This window comes from Amblyomma mixtum, chromosome 7 (assembly GCF_055824585.1).
Source record: "Amblyomma mixtum isolate Tamu chromosome 7, ASM5582458v1, whole genome shotgun sequence".
NCBI classification, from domain to species: Eukaryota; Metazoa; Arthropoda; class Arachnida; order Ixodida; family Ixodidae; genus Amblyomma; species Amblyomma mixtum.
The window spans coordinates 80,532,080-80,553,125 of record NC_143018.1 but is presented as its reverse complement, the minus strand read 5'-3'; the positions used below and the strand labels follow the sequence as shown (position 1 = coordinate 80,553,125).

The 21,046-nt window shown below is 49.6% G+C and overlaps 1 protein-coding gene across 1 annotated transcript; it reads right to left on the bottom strand.

The window, feature by feature from the left end:
- Positions 1-14,925: 14,925 nt before the first annotated feature.
- LOC149336617 (uncharacterized) lies at positions 14,926-16,826 on the bottom strand. Its single transcript, XM_089553020.1, has one exon. The coding sequence runs from the start codon at positions 16,665-16,667 to the stop codon at positions 15,456-15,458; it is 1,212 nt and encodes a 403-aa protein (XP_089409146.1). The 5' UTR covers positions 16,668-16,826; the 3' UTR covers positions 14,926-15,455.
- Positions 16,827-21,046: the final 4,220 nt, after the last annotated feature.

Below are 21,046 nucleotides of genomic sequence, written 5' to 3'. Positions count from 1 at the left end.
TAGTGACGTGACCGGCGATGGAATTTTAGGCTTCTCCTCAATACGCCGGAGAAGTGCGAGCTAGGTCAGTGTGACGTGACGGAAGGGAAGGTTTAAAATTGCCGCTGCCGTCAACCAAATCCTGCCGTGCTTCGTTTGATGCGGCCAGATAACTCTGGGTGGGCTTTGCCTTCAGTGGCGTTGGCTTTTTCTTTCAAAGGAAGAGCTAACGCGTTCCGAATGTACTATCAGCAACGAATGAAACGCGAACAAGAAAACTGAGTTGGCAACAGAAAAAAAGCCAGCGTATTATCTGCTGGATTAGAAATAAATGTGCAGTTGTATAACACTTCTAAAGAATAGTCTTCGTGTATTAAAATTAAAATAGCAGGAGCTAGTATTCCACTTCTCTGGGTAAGAGCGGCATATTTTGCAGTCCGTAGTTCAGTGTTTTCTTCGCATTTCATTTCTTGCTGATAGCACAGGTAACTTCCATGACGTCATCATGCACCCTCCCACTTGGCGCTGTGTGCTGCGGAGAAGCTTGAATTCTATCGAGATTTGAATTTGTTATATTGTCACTATTTAAAATGCTAGCCCAAAAGGATTTCGCATGCTTTACCTGCAGGTTTCACTCCTTCGACGAATTAAAGTTCGCCGATTACTAAAATCTATGCAGTTGCCCTATAAGGACCATGTTTTGCTCGAGTGGTGGTGAACGGACGTAGTTACTTGCCCTGCGACCTTTGTTGTCCTGCGGCTGTGTTCCCAGGGCGTAGGCTTCGTAACTTAACATAAAAAAAATCACTGAGCTTAGGTACAAGCACATCTGCCTTTCGACGGACTTTTCTTTTAGAAGACGCTGCATTCTTAGCGAGGAGTATCGACGAAAGCGGAAGAGGCTGAAGCGAGTGATAGAGGCAATGTTTTATAGAGTTCAGCTGAAGGCAGAAAGGTTTCGCATCGCCTACGTGAACTTATTCCTCGTTGTCAGCAAGGAGAAAGTGGGATCAGGCCAAGAAAAGACAGTCGCTGTTTCATATTTCCCCAATTCAACTGCCAAGGAAAGAGTTAGGAGATAATTTGGGGCTGCACCACTAGGCATTCACACCTGCCGCTTTGTGCCAGCCCAGGAGCCGACTACGCACATACCCTATTCTTGTTCCGAGCAAACTTGCTCCCTGCCTCTTGGCACCTAAACAATTCGTAGTAGTTGGAGGCTGCTTTGTCCAGCACCGTGCCGAATCTCCAGCTTCGGCTGATGAACTGGACAGTGAACATCGCGACTAGGCACGGCCTGGGCGCCACAACCAGCAGCCTGAAGGCCTCCCGCGCTGCTGCAGCAAAATTTTTTTATTCCTTCCAATAAGTTTTTCACCACCACCACCAGTTTCAATGGCAAACACCGCAAATCGTAAGGTTCAAGGAACTTCCATCCCGTTTGCAAGCACCACCAGTCCCCGCCAACTTTAATGAAGAAGCCGAAGTCCTAATTCGTACTGACACAGGCAGGTTAAACCTCATCGCCTTTATCAATAAAGGAGCGGACAAGAGCGAGTAACGGCAGCTTCAACCGACGCTGATCGCTTTAATTATTAGGCTAGAGCGTTACAAAAAAATGACGGTGCTTTAGCTTTGATTAAACCGAGTGAGAAGCGGTAGCTTCACGGTGGTGTTTGCAGCCACCGCGGTGACTCACTGGTTACGGCACTCGGCTGGTGACCCGAAAGACGCGGGTTCGCTACCGGCCGCGGTGGTCGAATTTCAATGCAGGCGAAATTCTAGAGGCCCTGTACTGTGCGATGTCAGCGCCATGTTAAAGATCCCCAAGTGGTCGAAATTTCTGGAGCTCTTCACTACGGCGTCCCTCATAGCCTGAGTCGATTTGGGACTCTAAACCCTTTAAACTATCAAAGAAACCTTCATGATGGTTTAGCCTGGGAAATACCAAAAAAAAAACGTTCAACGAACAGCATAACGACTTCGCTAGCCTAAACCATCGTGAAGCTAATGCTTCTCAGTCGATTTAACGAAACCTAAAGTACCACTAATTTTTGTCTAGGCCCGTCGGTGCTCCTTCCGTCATGTACTAGGTTAAAGAAGGAGTGACGTCACGCCCTATTACGTAAACGCCGCGTTTAGGCTCTTCAGCAAGCCGAAACTTCATCACCTGACAAAATTTTGGTTGACCTTGACGCGACCTTTACGTCCCCGGCTTGATTTTGACTTGGCTGCGACATGTTAACTAGCGAGAATAAAACATCGTACACAGAGAGAGAAGCAGATGGGACAGTGTCCCAGCAGCAACTAGCCCAGCATTCTTGTTTAATTGCTGACCTTGCCTTGACTTGACCTTGAAATGACATTGATCTTGTCTCTTGACCTTGACCCTTGACCTGTTCAATTGCTTGACTATTGGTCTGGCCATTGACGATCTACCGGTTCTAGAATCTTAAAAAGAAGGTTTGACCTTGGCTGAGCATTGAAGGTCGTTGGGAACGCATGGCGATCTCAGCTCGAGACGTCTAGTGGTAAAGCTACGGCTTCAAAATATGTGGACGTCAAACTCTACCACACACTTTGGTTTCTCCCAGCAAAATGTCATGGATGACGCTGCCTACATCGGGTGTAATATCAGAGCGGCCTTAACACGCTGTGCAAAGCAGCATACATAAACATACTGTGAATGATGCACTACGGTCGCTATGTTTAAAGCTTTCATGAAAACTAGGCACCTGCAGAGCCTAGTTCTTCCCTTTGTACCTGATCTGCACTTAGATTGAGAACTAAGTGAAGCCGTGGAAAGCATTCATGTGTTATTTGTCCATTTTTCGAGTCATTTGACTTGGGATGACCATGTATAAGCAGTAATAAGAAAGTTTTCTCGTACCACACGCATTATGAATCGGCATAGGCGTCTATATATATATATATATATATATATATATATATAATGTACAACTTCTGCTGTATCAATCTATATTTTTCTGACCCCTGAATTACTGCTAGCTTGTTATCTTGTGTGGGCAACTACCACTGCATTAATAAGAACAAGATTTGCTTGCTTCAGGATAATGTTTTACGTGCGATATGTAACCAGAGTTTCTTCGCCCACGCAGTCAGCCTTTTTATTCAGTATAGTCAAAATATCTGGCCTTTAACACTTAAGACTCCTTGACGCTGAGAACTGACCTAGTTAGAAAAAGTATAAGAGATGCACTTACGTTTTCTTAGCTGCAGTAATCGGAAAGCATTTCCGTTAACGCAGCCAATTCGGTTCCAGCACATGTTCACATGTCTAGTTACTAAAACGTGTAGTAAGCACACCAAACTATTAATCATTTATTCAGTAGTTAAATAAATAATTAGTTCAGATTAATTACCGACGACTATGAAGTCAGCTACTAATTGAATTAGTTAGGCCGGTTATTTGTTCACCCAATAATTCATTCAATTCATTTGAGGGATTATTTGAATGTACTATAAATTAATGGTTTCTATGATTCTTAAATGACTTTTTCGCCGATTCTGTTAATACATCTTAATCTGTGGCAGTAATTGACAAAATCAACTAATTAATCACTTAGTCCAATTATTTCCATTTGATACATCACTCGACACAAAAAATGCTTTCGCATTAACAGCAACCACCTCCGCCACTTGGAAGACATTCGTGCAAACACTCGTGAATTCCACAGCACACACCCCGAACACTGGTACGCTAAAATATCTACTACATATGGTGCATAAAGCATCAAAAGCACATTACGACGTACTTCGAACTAAACGCTGTTAATGTGAGCCCTGCTGAAATTTCGGGCAAATCACTCTGAAATTGATTGTACTCCTGTAACTACATTGAAACTCCTGTTGTTTCTTCCGTTTGTCGTCGCGCACATTTCTCTTCTTTTTTTCTGCGTTTCTGTTTGCTGCCTCACACTGCAGGGATGACTGACTTGTTTTCATCTCTGTATCTTTTGTATCAGAGTGCTTATTTTTTAACACTGCAGTCTCCTGAAACGCACTATAGAGGTTGAAGCGCTCGAATAGCTGCTCTTGCCGCTTTTATACTCGGCCATGCCCAAGTGACACTGGGAAAATAATTCAATTTACTTGCATGGCATATTTACTTTGTCCATTTACTGAGAATGTTCGCCTCCTGTGTGTTATTTCAGCATCAAATTTTTTTAACTTATTGCCAAGCACGCCAACAATCTCTCATACTTGAACCATTGCAAGAAAATATTGCGGTGTAAGAAGACGAAAAAACGAATTTCCCTAATGCCACACATCCTATTAATTTTATTTGCAGAAGCGGTGTACTTTCGTGACTACCACGACAGAAGTTGTGCTCTGGCCTCGTGGCGGACAAACAACATCGTCGAAGGGTGGTGAACACTACGAGCAAAGACCCCTAGTGCCGTATTCGATCATGGAACCGAATTCAGTCCAGCGGGAGCCACCTGCATTGAAAGGAGATCAATGTTCAAAGGTGATCAGCTGCCCCTCCAGCACCTGCTCTTCAGCAAACTCCGCCGATGCTACGAGGCACATGCACTCTGAGACAGGAGGAGAGCCATTTGAATGCTCAGAGGACCCAGCGGTGTTTGCGAAGTGTGAACGTAAGAGAGAAGTGCGGTGTCAAACAGGAGGACGACCGGATGAGAGCGCTATGCGGCCTGTTGCAGCTGAAGACTCTACAACGCTAGCTGGGCACGAACGTACGCACACTGGTGAAAATCACTTCAATCTCGACACGTGTCCATCTACAGCTGCAGACTGGAGAAATGTCGCTCCACAAGATAGCATGCGCACTAGAGGCAGCCCCTTTAATCGCCACACGGGTCCTTTTGCACCTGCAGGGTCTAGATATGTCGCTCCACACGATAGCATGGACACGAGCCAAAGCTCCTTCAATCCCGACCCGTGTCCTTCCACTGCTGCAGACTCGAGAAATGTCACTCCACAGGAAAGTATGCAAATCCTCGAAAGCCCCATAAATCACGACAAGTGTACTTCTACCACTGCGGAGTCTAGAAATGTCTCACACGATATTATCCACCCTGGTGAGAAACCCTTAAAGTGCGACACGTGCCCTTTTACAACTGAATATTCGGGAGCCTTAACTCGTCACAAGCGTATGCACACTGGGGAAAAACCGTTCACGTGCGACATGTGTAAATTTAAAACTGCTCGCTCTGACAGTCTAGCTGTCCACAAGCGAACGCATACTGGCGAGAAACCCTTCATTTGCGACATGTGTCCTTATAGAGCTAAAAAGGCTAGCGACCTCACTCTACATAAGCGTAGGCACACAGGCGAAAAACCGTTCAAGTGCGATATGTGTCATTTTACAACTGCACGTGCTTCAGCTTTAACTCGTCACAAGCGTACGCACACAGGAAAAAAACCGTTCAAGTGCGATGTGTGCCCATCTCGAAGTGCAGTTTCTTCAAACTTAATTCAGCACAAGCGAATTCACACTGGGAAAAGGCCCTTCAAGTGTGACATATGTCCTTATGCAACGGCTCAGAAGCGGCATTTAAACCGCCATATGCTGACGCACGCTAGCGCAGATGTATATCGCCGTACCCTGCGCTCATTCACGAGTTCAAATAGAGAGGACTTCAGAGAGCATGTATCCGGTCATGGGCATTGAAATCATCGGATGGGCCCGCCAATGTCAAAGAATACGCTTGCTGCTTGAGTCCAGTCCTATGTGCCTTAACCGATAAATAAGCGTGCTCGATGAGTCATGACTTGTGACGTATTGTTCTTAAAATCCGACGGAAATCCGTTCTCTACGAATTGGTTCCTAATGCAGGGAGATAAATGCACATTTCTCATCTTTTATTTTTTATTCCTCGATGTGTATTGCTGCATTGTCTTGCTGATAAGTGATATTTTAGAACTGGACACAGCTTCAGGGCTTCGATTTTAATCTGAAGTGTAGAAGTTTGAATACTGTAGGAGATATGAAGGAAAAAGTTGGAAGGGAACTTAAGACTACTTACGTGCTTAGAATTCGAAAGCATCGTTTTGCGTATTTTTACTTTTTTATTTTTATACATTTTCATTATTTTAGCTTCCTTTGTAATTAGGCACCTATTCGTTAGCATAGAGTATTCAGGCAACACATATTTTACGTGCTCCTTTTTTCGCCAAGAAGCAACGTCTTATTGGGCCTATGGGTTGTATGATTACCTCGCAATCTGAAAATCTGAAATCTTCGGAAGAAATGTTATTTTCTTCTGTACACCACGGTCACGTCATCTCGCAGTTTTCGGGCCACTGCTGCTCGTCACCGGTGATGCCGCGTGTCGTTCCTCATCAGGCACATATGGCTTTCGCATCGACAAACTGCAGACTACAGCGAACTTGGCCGCTCAGCGCTCGCCGTTGTTCTAATAGAGCGTTACTTGCTGTAAAACATCCATAACAATTGCATCCTCAATGTCGCTACGCAGAGCTCGTTTCCGAATACTTGCTTACAGTGAGAATGCTACGGACATTCTGCATGTTGCAATAAAATTATCGCAGGAGGCTCGTGTGTTGAATTCGGCCGATGGTGCCTGCCGTTGTATCTGCGCTGCTTATTTGTACTTCGACATTCAAATAAAGAACAGATTTTTTAGTACATGCCTCAGAAATGTGTTACAAGGAAATCGTGTGCCCACTCGACATTGGTTGCATATGCAGAACAGTTTTCAAACTTGCTTCAGTACACTATGCTTATTCAGCACATCGATCTTCTAGTTTATGCAGCGAGTCATTTGAAAGCGCGAAATTGATTACCCGTTAAAGCTATACCAATAAAAGCACAAAAATTAAGACGACTGCGATAGTCGGTAATGCGAAATTTGTGTGCAGGTCTTCACACGCCACCTTCCACCCCTGGACCGTGGCAGCCGCCTGCCGATTGTTTATTCCTCCGCTCTCCCTTTGACAGGCAGCGTCTCGCTCTGGTACTGCCTGCCACGGTTGCCAAGTGGTGTGTTAAGCCAACGCTAACATAGACGACTACGATGAGGAGCAGGGGCTTGTAGAAGTCTATGTGGAGGTCGCCCAGGAGGCGACCGCGGCCATGTTTATTTGTGCCTTAGAGATGATAGCGGCGGAGCAGCGGCAGCAGCGTCCGACCGAGGCCAAGGCCCCAAGCGCTGTTGTTGTTGTAGTTGTTGTTGCCTTGGTGGCATGGCACATACCCACGACGGGGTATTGGCCAGGGTTCAGTGAGGAGAGCCCAAAGAAGGTAAATTGGTGCCAAGCTAACGGATTACCCTTTGTTGCCAAGCTAATGATTTAACTTTGGGTACGTATTCCGAGGAATTAAATATGGAATTATAGATAAAAAGAAATTATGTTGTCAATGTCGGCCGCGCGGGTCGCTACAGGCTAACTGGTTTTTTTCTCTTGACGAAAAGAATTGACGCAGTATCCCTCTCAATATCTCGGTAGTAGATTGTTCGGGTTAGCTCATGAGTCCCCCTGCTCACTGGGCATAAGACGAGCCTCTGGAGAATTACTGGGCAATCATCAACTATTCTAAATTTGGACGCAGAGTGGTAGCAATATCAGACGATGGCCTAAATAATAAAGAAATTGTCTGGTGGAGGCGACTCCAAACACACCTTCATGATGAAATAGGGTTTAGGCGCCAAAAACAAACGAGGCACATAGGAAAGGTAACAGGACGAGACGCCAACTTCCAACTGTCCTGTTACCTTTCCTATGTGTCTCGTCTGTGTTTTGCGCCTAAAACCTATTTCAATATGAATCAAAACCAACTAGCCCAGCAGCAAGTGCTCTTAGACACCTTCATGAACCCGGTTTGGACGTTTCACGTGTATTAGAGCTTAGGGCCAGCGAACAGTGAAAACACTTCGGGGCGAGAGGGACACTAGACCACACAATTTGGGAGTGCCCGCAATCCACAAGGGTGGGACAAAATATAGTAAGTAGAGAAGCCCGAGTGACCCTGCTGCGAAGCGCGGACCCTCCTACACAGCGCGCACCATCCATGTGGCAGAAGAGACCGCAACAGGCGAAGGGCTGTTTGCCGCCTCTAATCCGCGGGCGCCCGACTCCCCATCTTCCCAGGCTTACGTGCCGGAGACAGGAGGGAGGCGCCCCTTTTATGACGGAAATAGAAGTTGTTTCAATCAATCGATCGATCGATCAATCAACATATCTCGGTGGACGCCCGAACGGCGCCGTAAGGCGAGCGATGAAGGATTGAGTGAAAGAAGAAAGGAAGAAAGGGATGTCGAAGTGGAGGGAAGCGGAATGATTTCGACCACCTGGGGATCTTTAACGCGCACTGACATCCTAGAGCACACGGGCGTCGCCTGCATCGAAATGCGGCCGGCGCAGTTGGGTTCAAACCGAGTACTCCGGCTCAGTAGACGGGCACCTTGGGAGGGGGGAGGGGGCGCATTGCTGAGGCTCAAAAAAGCAAGTTGAGCATAATAATTTATGCGTGCCTGACATTGCTTGGGGTCATACGTTTGGTACAGCGCTATGAAGCAATCGTGCATCATTCCGCTACCGCCAAGATGGGCTCGATTTGCGCACCATTTTCATAAAAAATTATTTAGGCCAGCCGTTGGTCATTGCGCTGCCGGGTTTCTAACAGCGGCAAAATACCTTTGCTGCCGAACCTTCGGTGGTACTAGAATCCGTTGGGCCCTCCGGAATGGATCAGTGAATAAATAGGGCGGTCAAGTGGTGAGCCCGAAGATGTGGATTTGGTGCGTTTAAAAATATCCACGTGACCTAAAATATTCGGAAGCCCGCCACTACGGCAGCTATTTGTTTTTTTTTTGTTTTCTACCGATTGCATTGTCTATGCAATTCAAGTAAAGAAAAAATGTTTTTACTTCATTTACATTAAGCACTTTACGTTACTTTATAAGCACTGGAACGAGAACATTTCGAGAGATCTGCCGCATCCAGATCTGAATTACAAAGAGAAGACGAACACTTCAACAAATTGCTACGAGAGGACTGCCGTCCGGTGCCGACTCGGCACCTTCTTTAGGGTTGATTAAGTAGGGGCGGAGGATGAACTTTTAATGCGAAAACAGTGCTAGCCCCATTACAACAAAAGCTGGCTGTGTGTGTGTCGCGGTGGCGGAGTGGTTATGGTGCTCGTCTGCTGGCCCGGAAGATGAGGGATCGATCCTGGCCGCGGCGGTCGGAGTTCGATGGAGAGAAAATTCCAGAGGCTCGTCCAGTGTGCTATCTCAGTGCACGCTAAAGAACCCCATGTGGTGAAAATTACCCGGAGCACTCCACTACAGTGTGTCCCTCATACGTGAGTTGCTTTGGTACCTCGAACAATACAAACGCTCCTGCCGTTGTGGTGGCTCAGTGGTTATCGCACCCGGCAGCTGACCCGAAAGATGCAGGTTCGATCGTGGCCGAAGCGTCGAAATTCGATGGTGGCGAAATTCTAGAGACCCGTGTACTGTCTCCTTTGTCTCTCCCCTTTGTCTCCCCCCTTTGTCTCTCCCCTTTGTCTCTCCCCTTTGTCTCTCCTCCTGCTGTCTCTCCCCTTTTGTCCGTCTTCCTGGTTTTGCTCTAATCTTATGTTATACTTTTTCTTGCTTTGTAATGACACACCTACTCATTAGCATACCAGCCGCAAGGCAACGCATATACTACGTTCATCTCTGTTCTCCAAGAAGCAACGTGGTTTTGTGGCCTATGAGTTGTATGCTCGCCTCGCCATCTGGAAGACTTGGGTTCAATCCCCGATAGCTTCAGAAAAAATGTTATTTTTCTGTGTACACCACGGTGACGTAATCTGGCAGTTTTCTCACCACTGCTGCTGGCCCAAGCTGGCTCCACGCTTCTTTCCCGATGAGGCACATAATGCTTTCGCAACGATAAACTGTAACTACAGCTGGCTTGGCCGCTGAGCGCTTGCCCCTTTTTGCATGAGAGAGCTACTTGATGCGAAGCATCCACGACAAATGCAGCCGAAAGGAGTGTTGCTACGCAGGGCTCGCTCTCAAATATCCGCTTAAAGTGAGGTCGAGAAAGTAGGGCTGCGCACATTCTGCATGTTGCGATAAAGTTACCACACTAGTTCGCCAGTAGGCTCGTGTGTTGACTTCGTCCTGTGGTGTCTGCCGTTGTATCTACGCAGCGCATTTGCACTTCTACATTCAAATAAAGAACAAATTTTTCAGTGCATGTCTCAAGAATGTGTTTCAAGAAAATCGTCTGACCATTCGACATTGGTTGGATATGGAGCACAGTTCTCAAACTTGCTTTAGTACACTATGCATATCCAGCACATCTATCAGCATATGCGGAGAGCCAGTTAAAAGGGTAACAGTGATTCTCCGTCAGAGCGAAATGAATAAAACCAGAAAAATCGACAGACGACAGCGATAGTCCGTAATGCGAAATTTGTGTGCAGCTCTTCACACGCCACCTGCCACCCCTGGAAGGTGGCGTGTTGCGCTGCTAGCCACCCTTCAGGATCTTCCCGTGGCAGCCATCTTACGGTTGTTCATTCTTCCGCTCTGCCCGTCTCAGGTGGCGTTTCTCTCTGCTGCTATTTCCCATGGATGTTAGGTAGTGTGTTAAACCAACGCCGACGCAGAGGACTATGAAGAGGAATCCAGGAGCAGCAACCAAAGATCTTTGCTCAAAAATAGCAAGTTGACCATAATTCGTTGGGCGTGCCTAGCAATGATTGTGATAATAGGTTCGGTAAAGCGCTAAAAACCAGAGTTGCGTCATTCTGCCAGCTCCAAGATGGGCCCGATTTGCGCAGCATTTTCATGAACAATTACTTGGGACAGCCGTTGATCATTGAACTGCCCAGTTTTTCATAGCGGGAAAATGCCTTACTTGCCGCACCTGCGGTAGTACTAGCATCTCTTCCGCCCTCCGAAATGGATCGGTGAATAAATAGGGTGCTCAACTGGTGAGCCCGAGGATGCGGGTTTAAGACCGGCCTTGGAGCCTGTGTTTACTTCGAGTCGAAACGGAAAAGAATCCGTGCGCTGTGCGATGTCAGTGTGCGTTAAAAATATACACGTGGTGAAAAATATTCGGAAGCCCTCCAAGACGGCACCTGTTTATTTCTTTGTTTTTCCACCGACTGCATTATCTGGATTTTAAAGAACAGACTAACACTCCGACTATAAAGTCATGAGAGGACTGCCGTCCGGTGCCAACTCCACACCTTCTTTATGGTTGATTGGGTAGGAGGGAAAGACGCACACTTAATTTGAAAGCATTACTATTCCCAATACAAGAAAAACTCGCGGTGAGTGCGTGGGTTTGTGTCGCGGGGGCGCAGTCGTTTGGCACTCGGCTGCCGACCCGGAAGACGCGGGTGCGATCCCGCCCGCGGCGGTCGAATTCCGATGGAGGAGAAAATATAGGTACTGGGCGATATTAGTGCACGTCAAAGAACGCTAGGAGGTCGAAATTTCGGGAGGCGTTCACTACGGCGTCCCTCATAGCATGAGTCACTTTGGGACATTAAACCCTAATAAACCAATAATAATAAATAATTAATTGGCATTTATTTCCCAATTTATTTCACTTAATTCAACCTTAGTTCACTTATTCCATGTTGTGCAGAATCACAGCTCCAAAACGACATTGACACAGTGCATGCCTGGTGCGATGACTGGCTAATGTCGTTTAATCCTAATAAATGTAAACTCGTATCTTTAAACCGCCGGCTTATAACCCCCATGTTTTCACTTACTCGGTTGCTAACGTTGAATCCACATACTATTACGGGGGGTTAGCCCAGCGGCAGACGGTACAGGCCACAGTCAGAAGGCACACCGAGCTAAATCACTCCAGCACAAACTGCCGCGTCCTCGTCGTCGTTCACTGCCCAACGTCCCAAAACAACGTCGTCTTCTCCTAGCAACTATGCACCGTAACACTACCCCCCCCTCCTCCGCCGGGCGGAAGGAAGCACAGTCCATGGTTGGTGTCCTAAGATGGTGGGTTTGGATGGTAGGGCTTAAGACGGGCGACGTGTACGAGCTGTGTAGAGGAGGCCGCACGAGGAGTGTGGGGTCGCAGGGGCGCGATCTCGTAGGTGACATCGCTCAGTTGCCGCAAGACGCGGTAAGGACCCACGTAACGAGGCAGCAACTTCTCACACAGGCCCACACGACGCGCAGGGAGCCAGAGGAGTACGAGGGAGTCGGGAGGGTAATGGGCGTCACGGTGATGAAGGTCGTACCGTCGTTTTTGAGCGACTTGTGAAACGTCGAGGCGATCTCGAGCGATTTGGCGAGCGGCGTCAGCTCGGGCAATGGCGTCACCAGCGTAACTGCTGGTACAAGGGTCGTGAGGCAGGAGGCTGTCGAAGGGTAGCAACGGGTCGCGGCCAAAGAGCAGGTAGAAGGGAGAGTAGCCGGTGGTATCGTGGCGTGTGGAATTGTAGGCGAACGTCACGAAAGGTAAGCTGACGTCCCAGTCTCGATGGTGGTCTGAGACATACATAGACAGCATGTCCGTCAGGGTGCGATTAAGACGCTCAGTAAGGCCGTTGGTCTGAGGATGGTAGGCCGTCGTGAACTTGTGGCGGGTAGAGCAGGAGCGCAGAAGGTCGTGGACCACTTTAGAAAGAAAGCAGGGGCCGCGATCCGTAAGCAGTTGACGAGGAGCGCCATGAAGTAGGACGACGTCATGGAGAAGAAAGTCGGCGACATCGGAGGCGCAGCTGGTAGGGATAGCGCGCGTGATAGCGTACCGGGTAGTGTAATCGGTCGCAACGGCAATCCACTTGTTCCCGGATGTTGATGGGGGGAAAGGACCAAGCAGGTCGAGACCAACACGGAAAAATGGGTCAGTCGGGATGTCGATGGGCTGAAGCTGGCCACTGGGTGGAAGTGGGGGCGTTTTCCGGCGCTGGCATTGATCACAAGCAGCAACATAACCGCGGACAGAGCGGTAAAGGCCAGGCCAGAAGAACCGCCTGCGCACGCTGTCGTACGTGCGTGAGACGCCTAGGTGCCCGGCAATAGGAGCGTCATGAAGTTGGGCAAGTACTGTGGAGCGCAGATGGGTCGGGACGACGAGCAGGAGGTCGGCGCCATCTGGGTGCATATTGCGCCGGTACAAAATATCGTGATGCAGCACGAACATTCGTAGAGCAGGATCGGAAGGGTCGCTGCGGAGGCGGTCGACTATGAGGCGCAGAGTTGGATCACGGCGCTGCTCGTCACCAATGTTCAGAAAGTCTGATACGGACAGTACACAGTCGTCGGTATCACGTGTGTGGGAGTCAGGGGGATCGACAGGATGGCGGGACAGACAGTCAGCGTCTTGGTGCAGCTGGCCGGACTTGTAGACAACATTAAATGTGTATTCTTGCAAACGCAAGGCCCAGCGACCCAGACGTCCTGTAGGGTCTTTAAGAGAGGACAGCCAGCACAAAGCATGGTGATCCGTAACTACGCAGAAGGGCCTTCCAAACAAATAAGGGCGGAATTTTGTTAACGCCCAAACAAGAGCAAGGCACTCCCGCTCCGTAATAGAGTAGTTACGTTCGGAAGGAGAGAGCAGGCGGCTGGCGTAAGCAATCACACGAAAGTGCTCGTGTTGCCGCTGCGCAAGAATGGCGCCAATACCATGGCCACTGGCGTCTGTGCGAAGTTCCGTAGGCGCAGATGGGTCGAAATGGGCCAACACAGGTGGAGCCGTGAGGGCCGCAACAAGTGCCGTGAAGGAGCGAGCTTGGTCAAGGCCCCAGGAGAAAGGGACATCCTTCTTCAGGAGGGTGGTAAGGGGACGGGCCGTGTCGGCGAAGTTCGGGATAAACCGGCGAAAATACGAGCAGAGCCCGAGGAAACTGCGCACATCGCTCGAGGAACGGGGAGTGGGGAACTCACGAACGGCACGAACTTTATCAGGGTCGGGCTTTACACCAGACGCATCAACCAAGTGGCCGAGGACCTTAATTTGGCGCTGGCCAAAGGTGCACTTCTTGGAGTTCAGTTGGAGACCAGCGCGACGGAAGACCGCAAGGATAGTAGCAAGACGGCGTATGTGGCTTTCGAACGTTGAGGAGAAAACGACAACGTCATCTAGGTAGCACAAGCACGTTGTCCATTTGAAGCCACGCAGAAGCGAGTCCATCATGCGCTCGAAGGTGGCAGGAGCGTTGCAGAGGCCGAAAGGCATAACTTTGAATTGGTACAGGCCATCGGGGGTGATAAAGGCAGTCTTCTCACGATCCCGTTCGTCAACAGCGATTTGCCAGTAGCCTGAACGGAGATCAATAGAAGAAAAGTAGCTGGCACCATGTAGACAGTCGAGGGCGTCATCAATTCTCGGAAGAGGATAGACGTCTTTCTTCGTTACTTGATTAAGATGACGATAGTCGACACAGAAGCGCCAGCTGCCATCTTTCTTTTTGACCAACACTACAGGGGATGCCCAAGGACTGCTAGAAGGCTCGATAATGTTGTTCGCCAGCATCTTGTCCACCTCGGTTTGGATGACATGGCGCTCAGGAAGAGAAACACGATAGGGCCTTCTGTGTATAGGGCTGGCATCGCCCGTATTGATGCGATGGGTCACGACAGAAGTTTGGCCAAGAGGACGATTCCCGAAATCGAAGACATCACTGTAGGAAGCTAAAAGGGTGCAGAGGGCGTTGGCGTGGTCAGGTGGCAAATCCGCCGCGATCATCGCAAAAGTAGGGTCCGGGCGTGAAGCGGCCGAGCGGGGAAGGGCATGGAGATCAGCGTTAGGCACAGCTGTTACAGCAGAAACTGTACATTCGGCCAATGGAAACAGTTCAGCGAGCGCGATGCCACAGGGTAAAACTTGGGGAGAGAGACTGAAGTTCAGAATCGGAAGGTAGGTGCGGTTGCCGGTGACGGTCAGGACTGTGTGTGGAAGGATGACGTTACGCTGGAGGACAACGTCCTTGATTGGATACGTGACGTAGACACCATCAGGAACGGCGGGAAACGGGGACATAGGGACATAGACTGCAGCGTCACGCGGCAAGCGAGTAAATTCAGCGGCACGTAAGCGAGGCGGCTTGGTATCGGCGCTTTCGGAGCAGAGCGGCAAGTCCAAACGAAGAAGGCCAGTGGCGCAATCAATTAGAGCCGCGTGCGTCGTTAAAAAGTCGATACCGAGGATCACATCGTGGGGGCAATGGTCGAGGACAGTGAATGCGACAGGGGTTGTACGACCAGCAATGGAAACACGCGCAGTGCACAGTCCAACAACGGCAGCAGCACTTCCGTCGGCGACGCGAACGGCTGAGGAAACGGCAGGTGTCACAACCTTCTTCAGACGACGGCGAAACGAGGAGCTCAGGACAGAAATTTGGGCGCCAGTGTCAATAAGCGCGGTAACTGGTGCACCGTCCACGCAGATATCGAGAAGGTTGCGGCGAGGAGCGAGGGTCAGGAGAGGATTTTCGGGCCGGGTCATCAATGCAGCATCACCTCCGGGAGCTGCATTGGTTAGTTTTCCGAGTGAGAGCCAGGTAAGGGTGGAGTGGACGGGCGTCGAAATTGCGGCGAACGAGAGCGGCGGATCTGAGGGGAAGGCGAGCGGCTGGACCTGCGCGGGGCCGAAGTGTCGAAAGCGTGCGGAGACTCAGCACGAGAAGACGTCTGGCGTGGTTCGAAGCCGGCACGGCGATCATAATTGGAGCTAGGTCCGTAGTCTGCACGACGATCGTAAGTGGAACGGAGGTGAGGTGGCGAAAACCAGCGGCTGCGGCAGTGACGGGAAATGTGGCCGACACGCGAACAGGTGAAGCAGATTGGGCGGTCGTCCGGGGTGCGCCAATCCGCAGGATTCCGGTAGCGGTAACGTGGTAGTACGGTCGGAGTCGGTGAAGCAGCAGCAACCAGTGGAGCGGTGTTTGGCAAACAGGGCGACGCAGACGGCAGGCCAGAATTGAGGCCCACGTTCGCAAACTCCTGGCGAACGACGGCCTGGATCAGCGCAATCGTAGAGTCGGCCGCTTGAGGGGCGAAGGTGACGGGAGTCATAGCTTCCAGTTCTCTGCGGACGATTCTAGTTAAATTGGCAGGATGGGACGGTTGTCGCAGTGTTGGCAGGTCTTCGCAGGAGGATGTCGCCGCAGTGTTCGGAAGGCGATCAAAACGAGAAGCAATACGGCGATGTTTTGCCTGCTCGAATTGCCGGCATACCTGGAGGACGGAGTCAACCGTTGCACAATCTTTACAAAGAAGAAGGTTGAATGCATCATCAGCAATCCCCTTCAGGATGTGGCCCACCTTGTCGGTCTCTGGCATGGCGCTGTCTACTTTTCGGCACAGAGCGAGGACGTCCTGGATGTAGGAGAGGTATGACTCCGTAGATGACTGTGCTCGAGAAGCAAGGTCTTTTTTAGCACCCAGCTTGCGCCCAATTGGTTTGCCAAATAAGTCTCTGAGCTTTTCTTTGCAGTTGTCCCAAGAGGTGAGGTCTTCCTCATGCGTCTCAAACCAGACGCGCGCCGTACCCGCCAGGTAGAATATAACGTTAGCAAGCATGAGCGTCGCGTCCCAGCGGTTGTGCTTGCTGACTCGCTCATACATGGCGAGCCAATCCTCGACATCGACGTCATCGGTGCCACAAAAGGTGCCTGGGTCGCGAGGCTGCGCCACGACAACGGTCGGCGCTGGTGGTGATGCTGCGGCCGGAGGTGGGTTGGACGGCATAGTGGTGGCTCGAAGCTGACGACCGCTGCGGAGGTCCAGGGCAGGGTCCCGGTGTGATACCCAGCACGACCTCCACCAAATATTACGGGGGGTTAGCCCAGCGGCAGACGGTACAGGCCACAGTCAGAAGGCACACCGAGCTAAATCACTCCAGCACAAACTGCCGCGTCCTCGTCGTCGTTCACTGCCCAACGTCCCAAAACAACGTCGTCTTCTCCTAGCAACTATGCACCGTAACAATACTCATACAAGTACAGTGGTGAGCAGCCTTGTCTAGAGCGCTTGAGCAGTGCGCGCTTGGTAACTAAAACCGAAATTAGAGAGCAGGCCCTTATTACAGGGCAAAGTTTTCGTGCCTGCTTTGTTTACGAGGCTATCTGGCGCTACTTCCGTGCAAGCGTTGCAGCTGGACCCTAGAGGCTGCCACAAAATCTGGATTTGTTTGCAAGGAAGTGCACCGCCCGAGCGCTATAGACAAGGCTGCTCACCACTGTACCTAGGCGTCACCTTGTGCCAGGATCTCTCCTGGCGCTCTCATGTAACGAGCATCGCCGCATCAGCTAACTTGTCATTGGGTTTTTTGAAACGTCATCTACGGTACGCCCCTCAAAGTATTAAACTTCTTGCCTGCCAATCACTCATTCGACCAAAGCTAGAATACGCATCTGCTATCTGGAGCCCGCAACAAGCATTTCTCATCAGTTCACTAGAATCTGTCCTAAATCGCGCCACCAGGTTCGTTCATTCTGCCTATTCGTAAGAGATCAGTGCATCGTCACTTAAACGACAATCAGGTGGTTTATCAACTCTTTCCCATTGTCGTCGCGTTGCTTTTCTCAGCATGTTCCATAAGTTTTTTTTGCAGTTCCCTCGGCCAACCACCCTACATCACACCGCCAGCTCGCATATCTCATCGCACCGGCCATCCACTGCAAGTTTCATGCCAACGCGCCCGCACCGTCACTTTTTCCGCATCCTTTTTTCTTCGCACTGCAAAAGACTCGAATGGCCTTCCCCACGGCGTTGATGCCATCACCTGCCAATCAAGTTTTATTAACAATTTAAATATGCACATCATAAATATCATGTAGGCAATCATATTCAGTCTATAATTGCACTCCCACCCCTTTTGTAATACCCCTAAAGTGCGGTCTTTAAGGTAATAAAGTGAAGAAAAGTGAAATGAAATCTTCGACTCAGCCAAGAAAGGCCTTCGCCTTAATAATTTTGACCACATGGGAATCTTAAACGTGCAGTGATATAGCACAGCAGACGGGCGTCGCCTCCGTCGAGGTATGGCCGCCGCAGTCAAAGGGGGGGGGGGGGGGGGGGGTGATCTGCGGTTTTAAAAAAGCAAGCTGAGCATAATTCGTTTTGAGATCCTGACATTGCTTGGTATAATACGTTTGGTAAAGCCCTACGAAGCAAACATGCATCATTCTGCCGGCACCAAGATGCGCCTCATTTGCATAGCATTTTGATCAAAAGACACTCGGGACAACCTTTGGTTACTGCGCTGGTCGGCCTCTCATGGCGTTAAATTACCTTTCTTTCCGCATCTGCCACTAGAATTCCTTCCGCCCTCCGAAATGGCACACCGAATAAGGTGAGCGGCTGGTGAGCCCGAGGATGAGGGTTTACTCCTCGCTTTGGCGGCTGTGTTTACTTGTAGGTGAAACGGAAAAGGACCTGTCGGCTGTGCGATGTTATTGTACGTTAAAAACGTTCACGTGGTCGAAAATATCGGGAAGCCCTCCACTAGGACTCCTGTTTATTTCTTTGTTTTCCACCGACTGCGTTGTCTGCGTAGGACAAATGCAGAAATATTTTTTGCTTCATTTTTATTACGCACTTCACGGTACTTTGTAAGTCCTCGAACGAAAACATTTCGGGAGAGATCGGCCTGGTGGAGATCTGGATTCTGAAGACTAGCACTCCGACCGAATTGCCATGAGTGAACTGCCGTCCGATGCCGACTCCCCACCTTCATTAGTGTTGAGTAGGAGCGGAAGACACACTTTTAATGCGAAAGCTTTCCTAGTTTCCTTATAAGCAAAGCTGGTGGTGTGTGCGTTTGTGTGGGTCGCGGTGGTGCAATGGTTATGGTGCTCGGCTGCTGGCCCTAAAGACGCGGGTTCGATCCCGGCTGCGGCGGTCGCATTTCAATTTAGACGAAATGCTGGAGTCTCTTGTACTGTGCTATGTCACTGCACGCTAATGAACCCCAGGTGGTCGAAATTTCAGGAAGCGTTCACTACGGCGTCCCTCATAGCCTGAGCCGCTTTGGGACGTTTAACTCCATAAACCATAAAAATTCCCAAATGCAGCAGTCTCAGTTGGCGTATGCTGGCAGAACAAGGGCCGCCTTGCATGCTGTTCTAATGATGCTAGTAATTGCTTCTTCGTCCCTGAAATGCAGATGACATTACGGGCAAGCGTGGGTGATTCTACTTATTAAGCAGGATTGCGTGATCCTGCACAGGTCGGCTTTTTCTCATGCCCCTGCGACGGGTGGCAACGCGCGTCACCACTCTGCCTATTTGGTGCGCTGTGAGGCGTAGCTCGGGTATCGATTCCGTCTTGTATTATTCCGAATGAACATGCCAACAACCCTGATCGTGGCTACCGAGGGTATCGCATGGTTGTCAGTGTGCAAATCGAAGGGTTTCCGAGGGTCGGGTGGCGCCTGTGAGGCATGTTTGTTCTTCATAACTAAGAGTTCCGATTCAACCTGTGAAATCGCAAGGCCGTTCCCCTGCACGAAAGATTGTAGCGTGTCGGTAGCTGGTTGTATTGACACTGGAATAGTCGCCGTATCCGGAATGGGTCCATGTGGTGATGTCGTCGGCGTATATAGAAAAAAAAAGTATGTAGAAGGAGGACGCATCAAGCAAACTAAAGGGGTCCCCACAACTTCCATCCGCGTGCAATATATCCGGAACACACCCCCATCGGACGGCCCTCTTAAAGGGACACTGAGGAGAAATTGCAGTTTGCTTGTATCGATAAATTACCAGCTCCTGAATACAAAAACGCCACTCATACTAACAACAAAGATCTTGTAATGTAGAAAAGAGCAAGAACCAAAATACAGGTATCGCCGCCACAGGCCAAACTCGTAAGTACAAGCGTGATGAAGTCATAAGACAAGACAGTGTTGCTAGAACCAATGGTTCTTGCCCCACTGAGACACGAGAAACCACTAATCACTGAGGCTGACAAAGGAAGGTTGCGCGGTTGAATACTGAAGGAAGTTTTGTTTTCAAACCAATAGTGCGCTTTCGATTTACATGCGCGGAACAGCAGAGGAACTCCAAGTGCCGCTCCGAATGCTAGTTAACTTTTGAAGGAGCCTAATTAAGGTTGGTCAGACGATCGCCACGGTCGATGAAAAACAATGATGGCACGATTTTCGGTGATCGTACAAGGCAGTTTGCAGTGTAAAGAGCACCTTGAGTCTTCGTACGCTCGCCCGCGAAACGTTCCCGGTTGTGCCAGTCAACTTTCAACTACTTGACGCTCTGTGGGGCTGAGGTCGCTGAAGTGCAGGCTGGATTTATTAGACCCTTTTAGCATATACTGAGCACCGTGTTCCCGTTATCGGTTACCAGAGCTCCAGGAGCCCGCGCAGCCAATGCATGCGCAAATCTCCTTGATGTCGCCAGATGGCGCCACGTACCCGGCAGCTACGGGCGCGCCTGCAGCATCGGGACCAATCAGCGCCTGCTCACCTGCAGTAGGCGGGCTCCCGGTACTCCGCTAACGTTAACAAGGTACACGGTATGCTAAAGGTGTCTATCTGCGAGAACATCGTTGACTACTTCGAGAACGGGATCCATCGTAACGCTGGCAAAACACCGGTGCAAACGAAAACGAAGCGACGGTAGCGACGGCCGCAATAGCCGATAGATGCCTTCAACGTGCGGCCGGCGGTAGCTTTTATTTCGGCTGCTGCCAGGCCGAACCGCTACTCTACAGAAATCGCAGAGTCTGCGTTACGTCATGTGCACGTCATGTTTCACGTCATTTAGTCCTCTGTCGTCATAAGAGAGTCCCAGGTTTGAATCAGAGCGGCGGGAAAAACTTTTACAACTTCTAATCCAAATTTCTTAGAAATAAACGCATCTTTCGCTGCCGGCGAAGTGGCAACAAAGCCATGAAATGCCGAATTATCGGATTTTGCTATAAAAAAAATATTAATAGAGCTCTCCTCACTGTCCCTTTAAGCGCCCGTCCTGTGTGTCTCCCTTGTGTCCGTGTCTTTTTAGCGATATGTGGCAACTGTCCCTTTAAGGTGCGTTAAGCGACTACATAGTATTTTTTTTCCGTCTTGACTAGCTTTCTTGCGTTGTTTATTCAGAGGATAAGAGGTGTCTTTC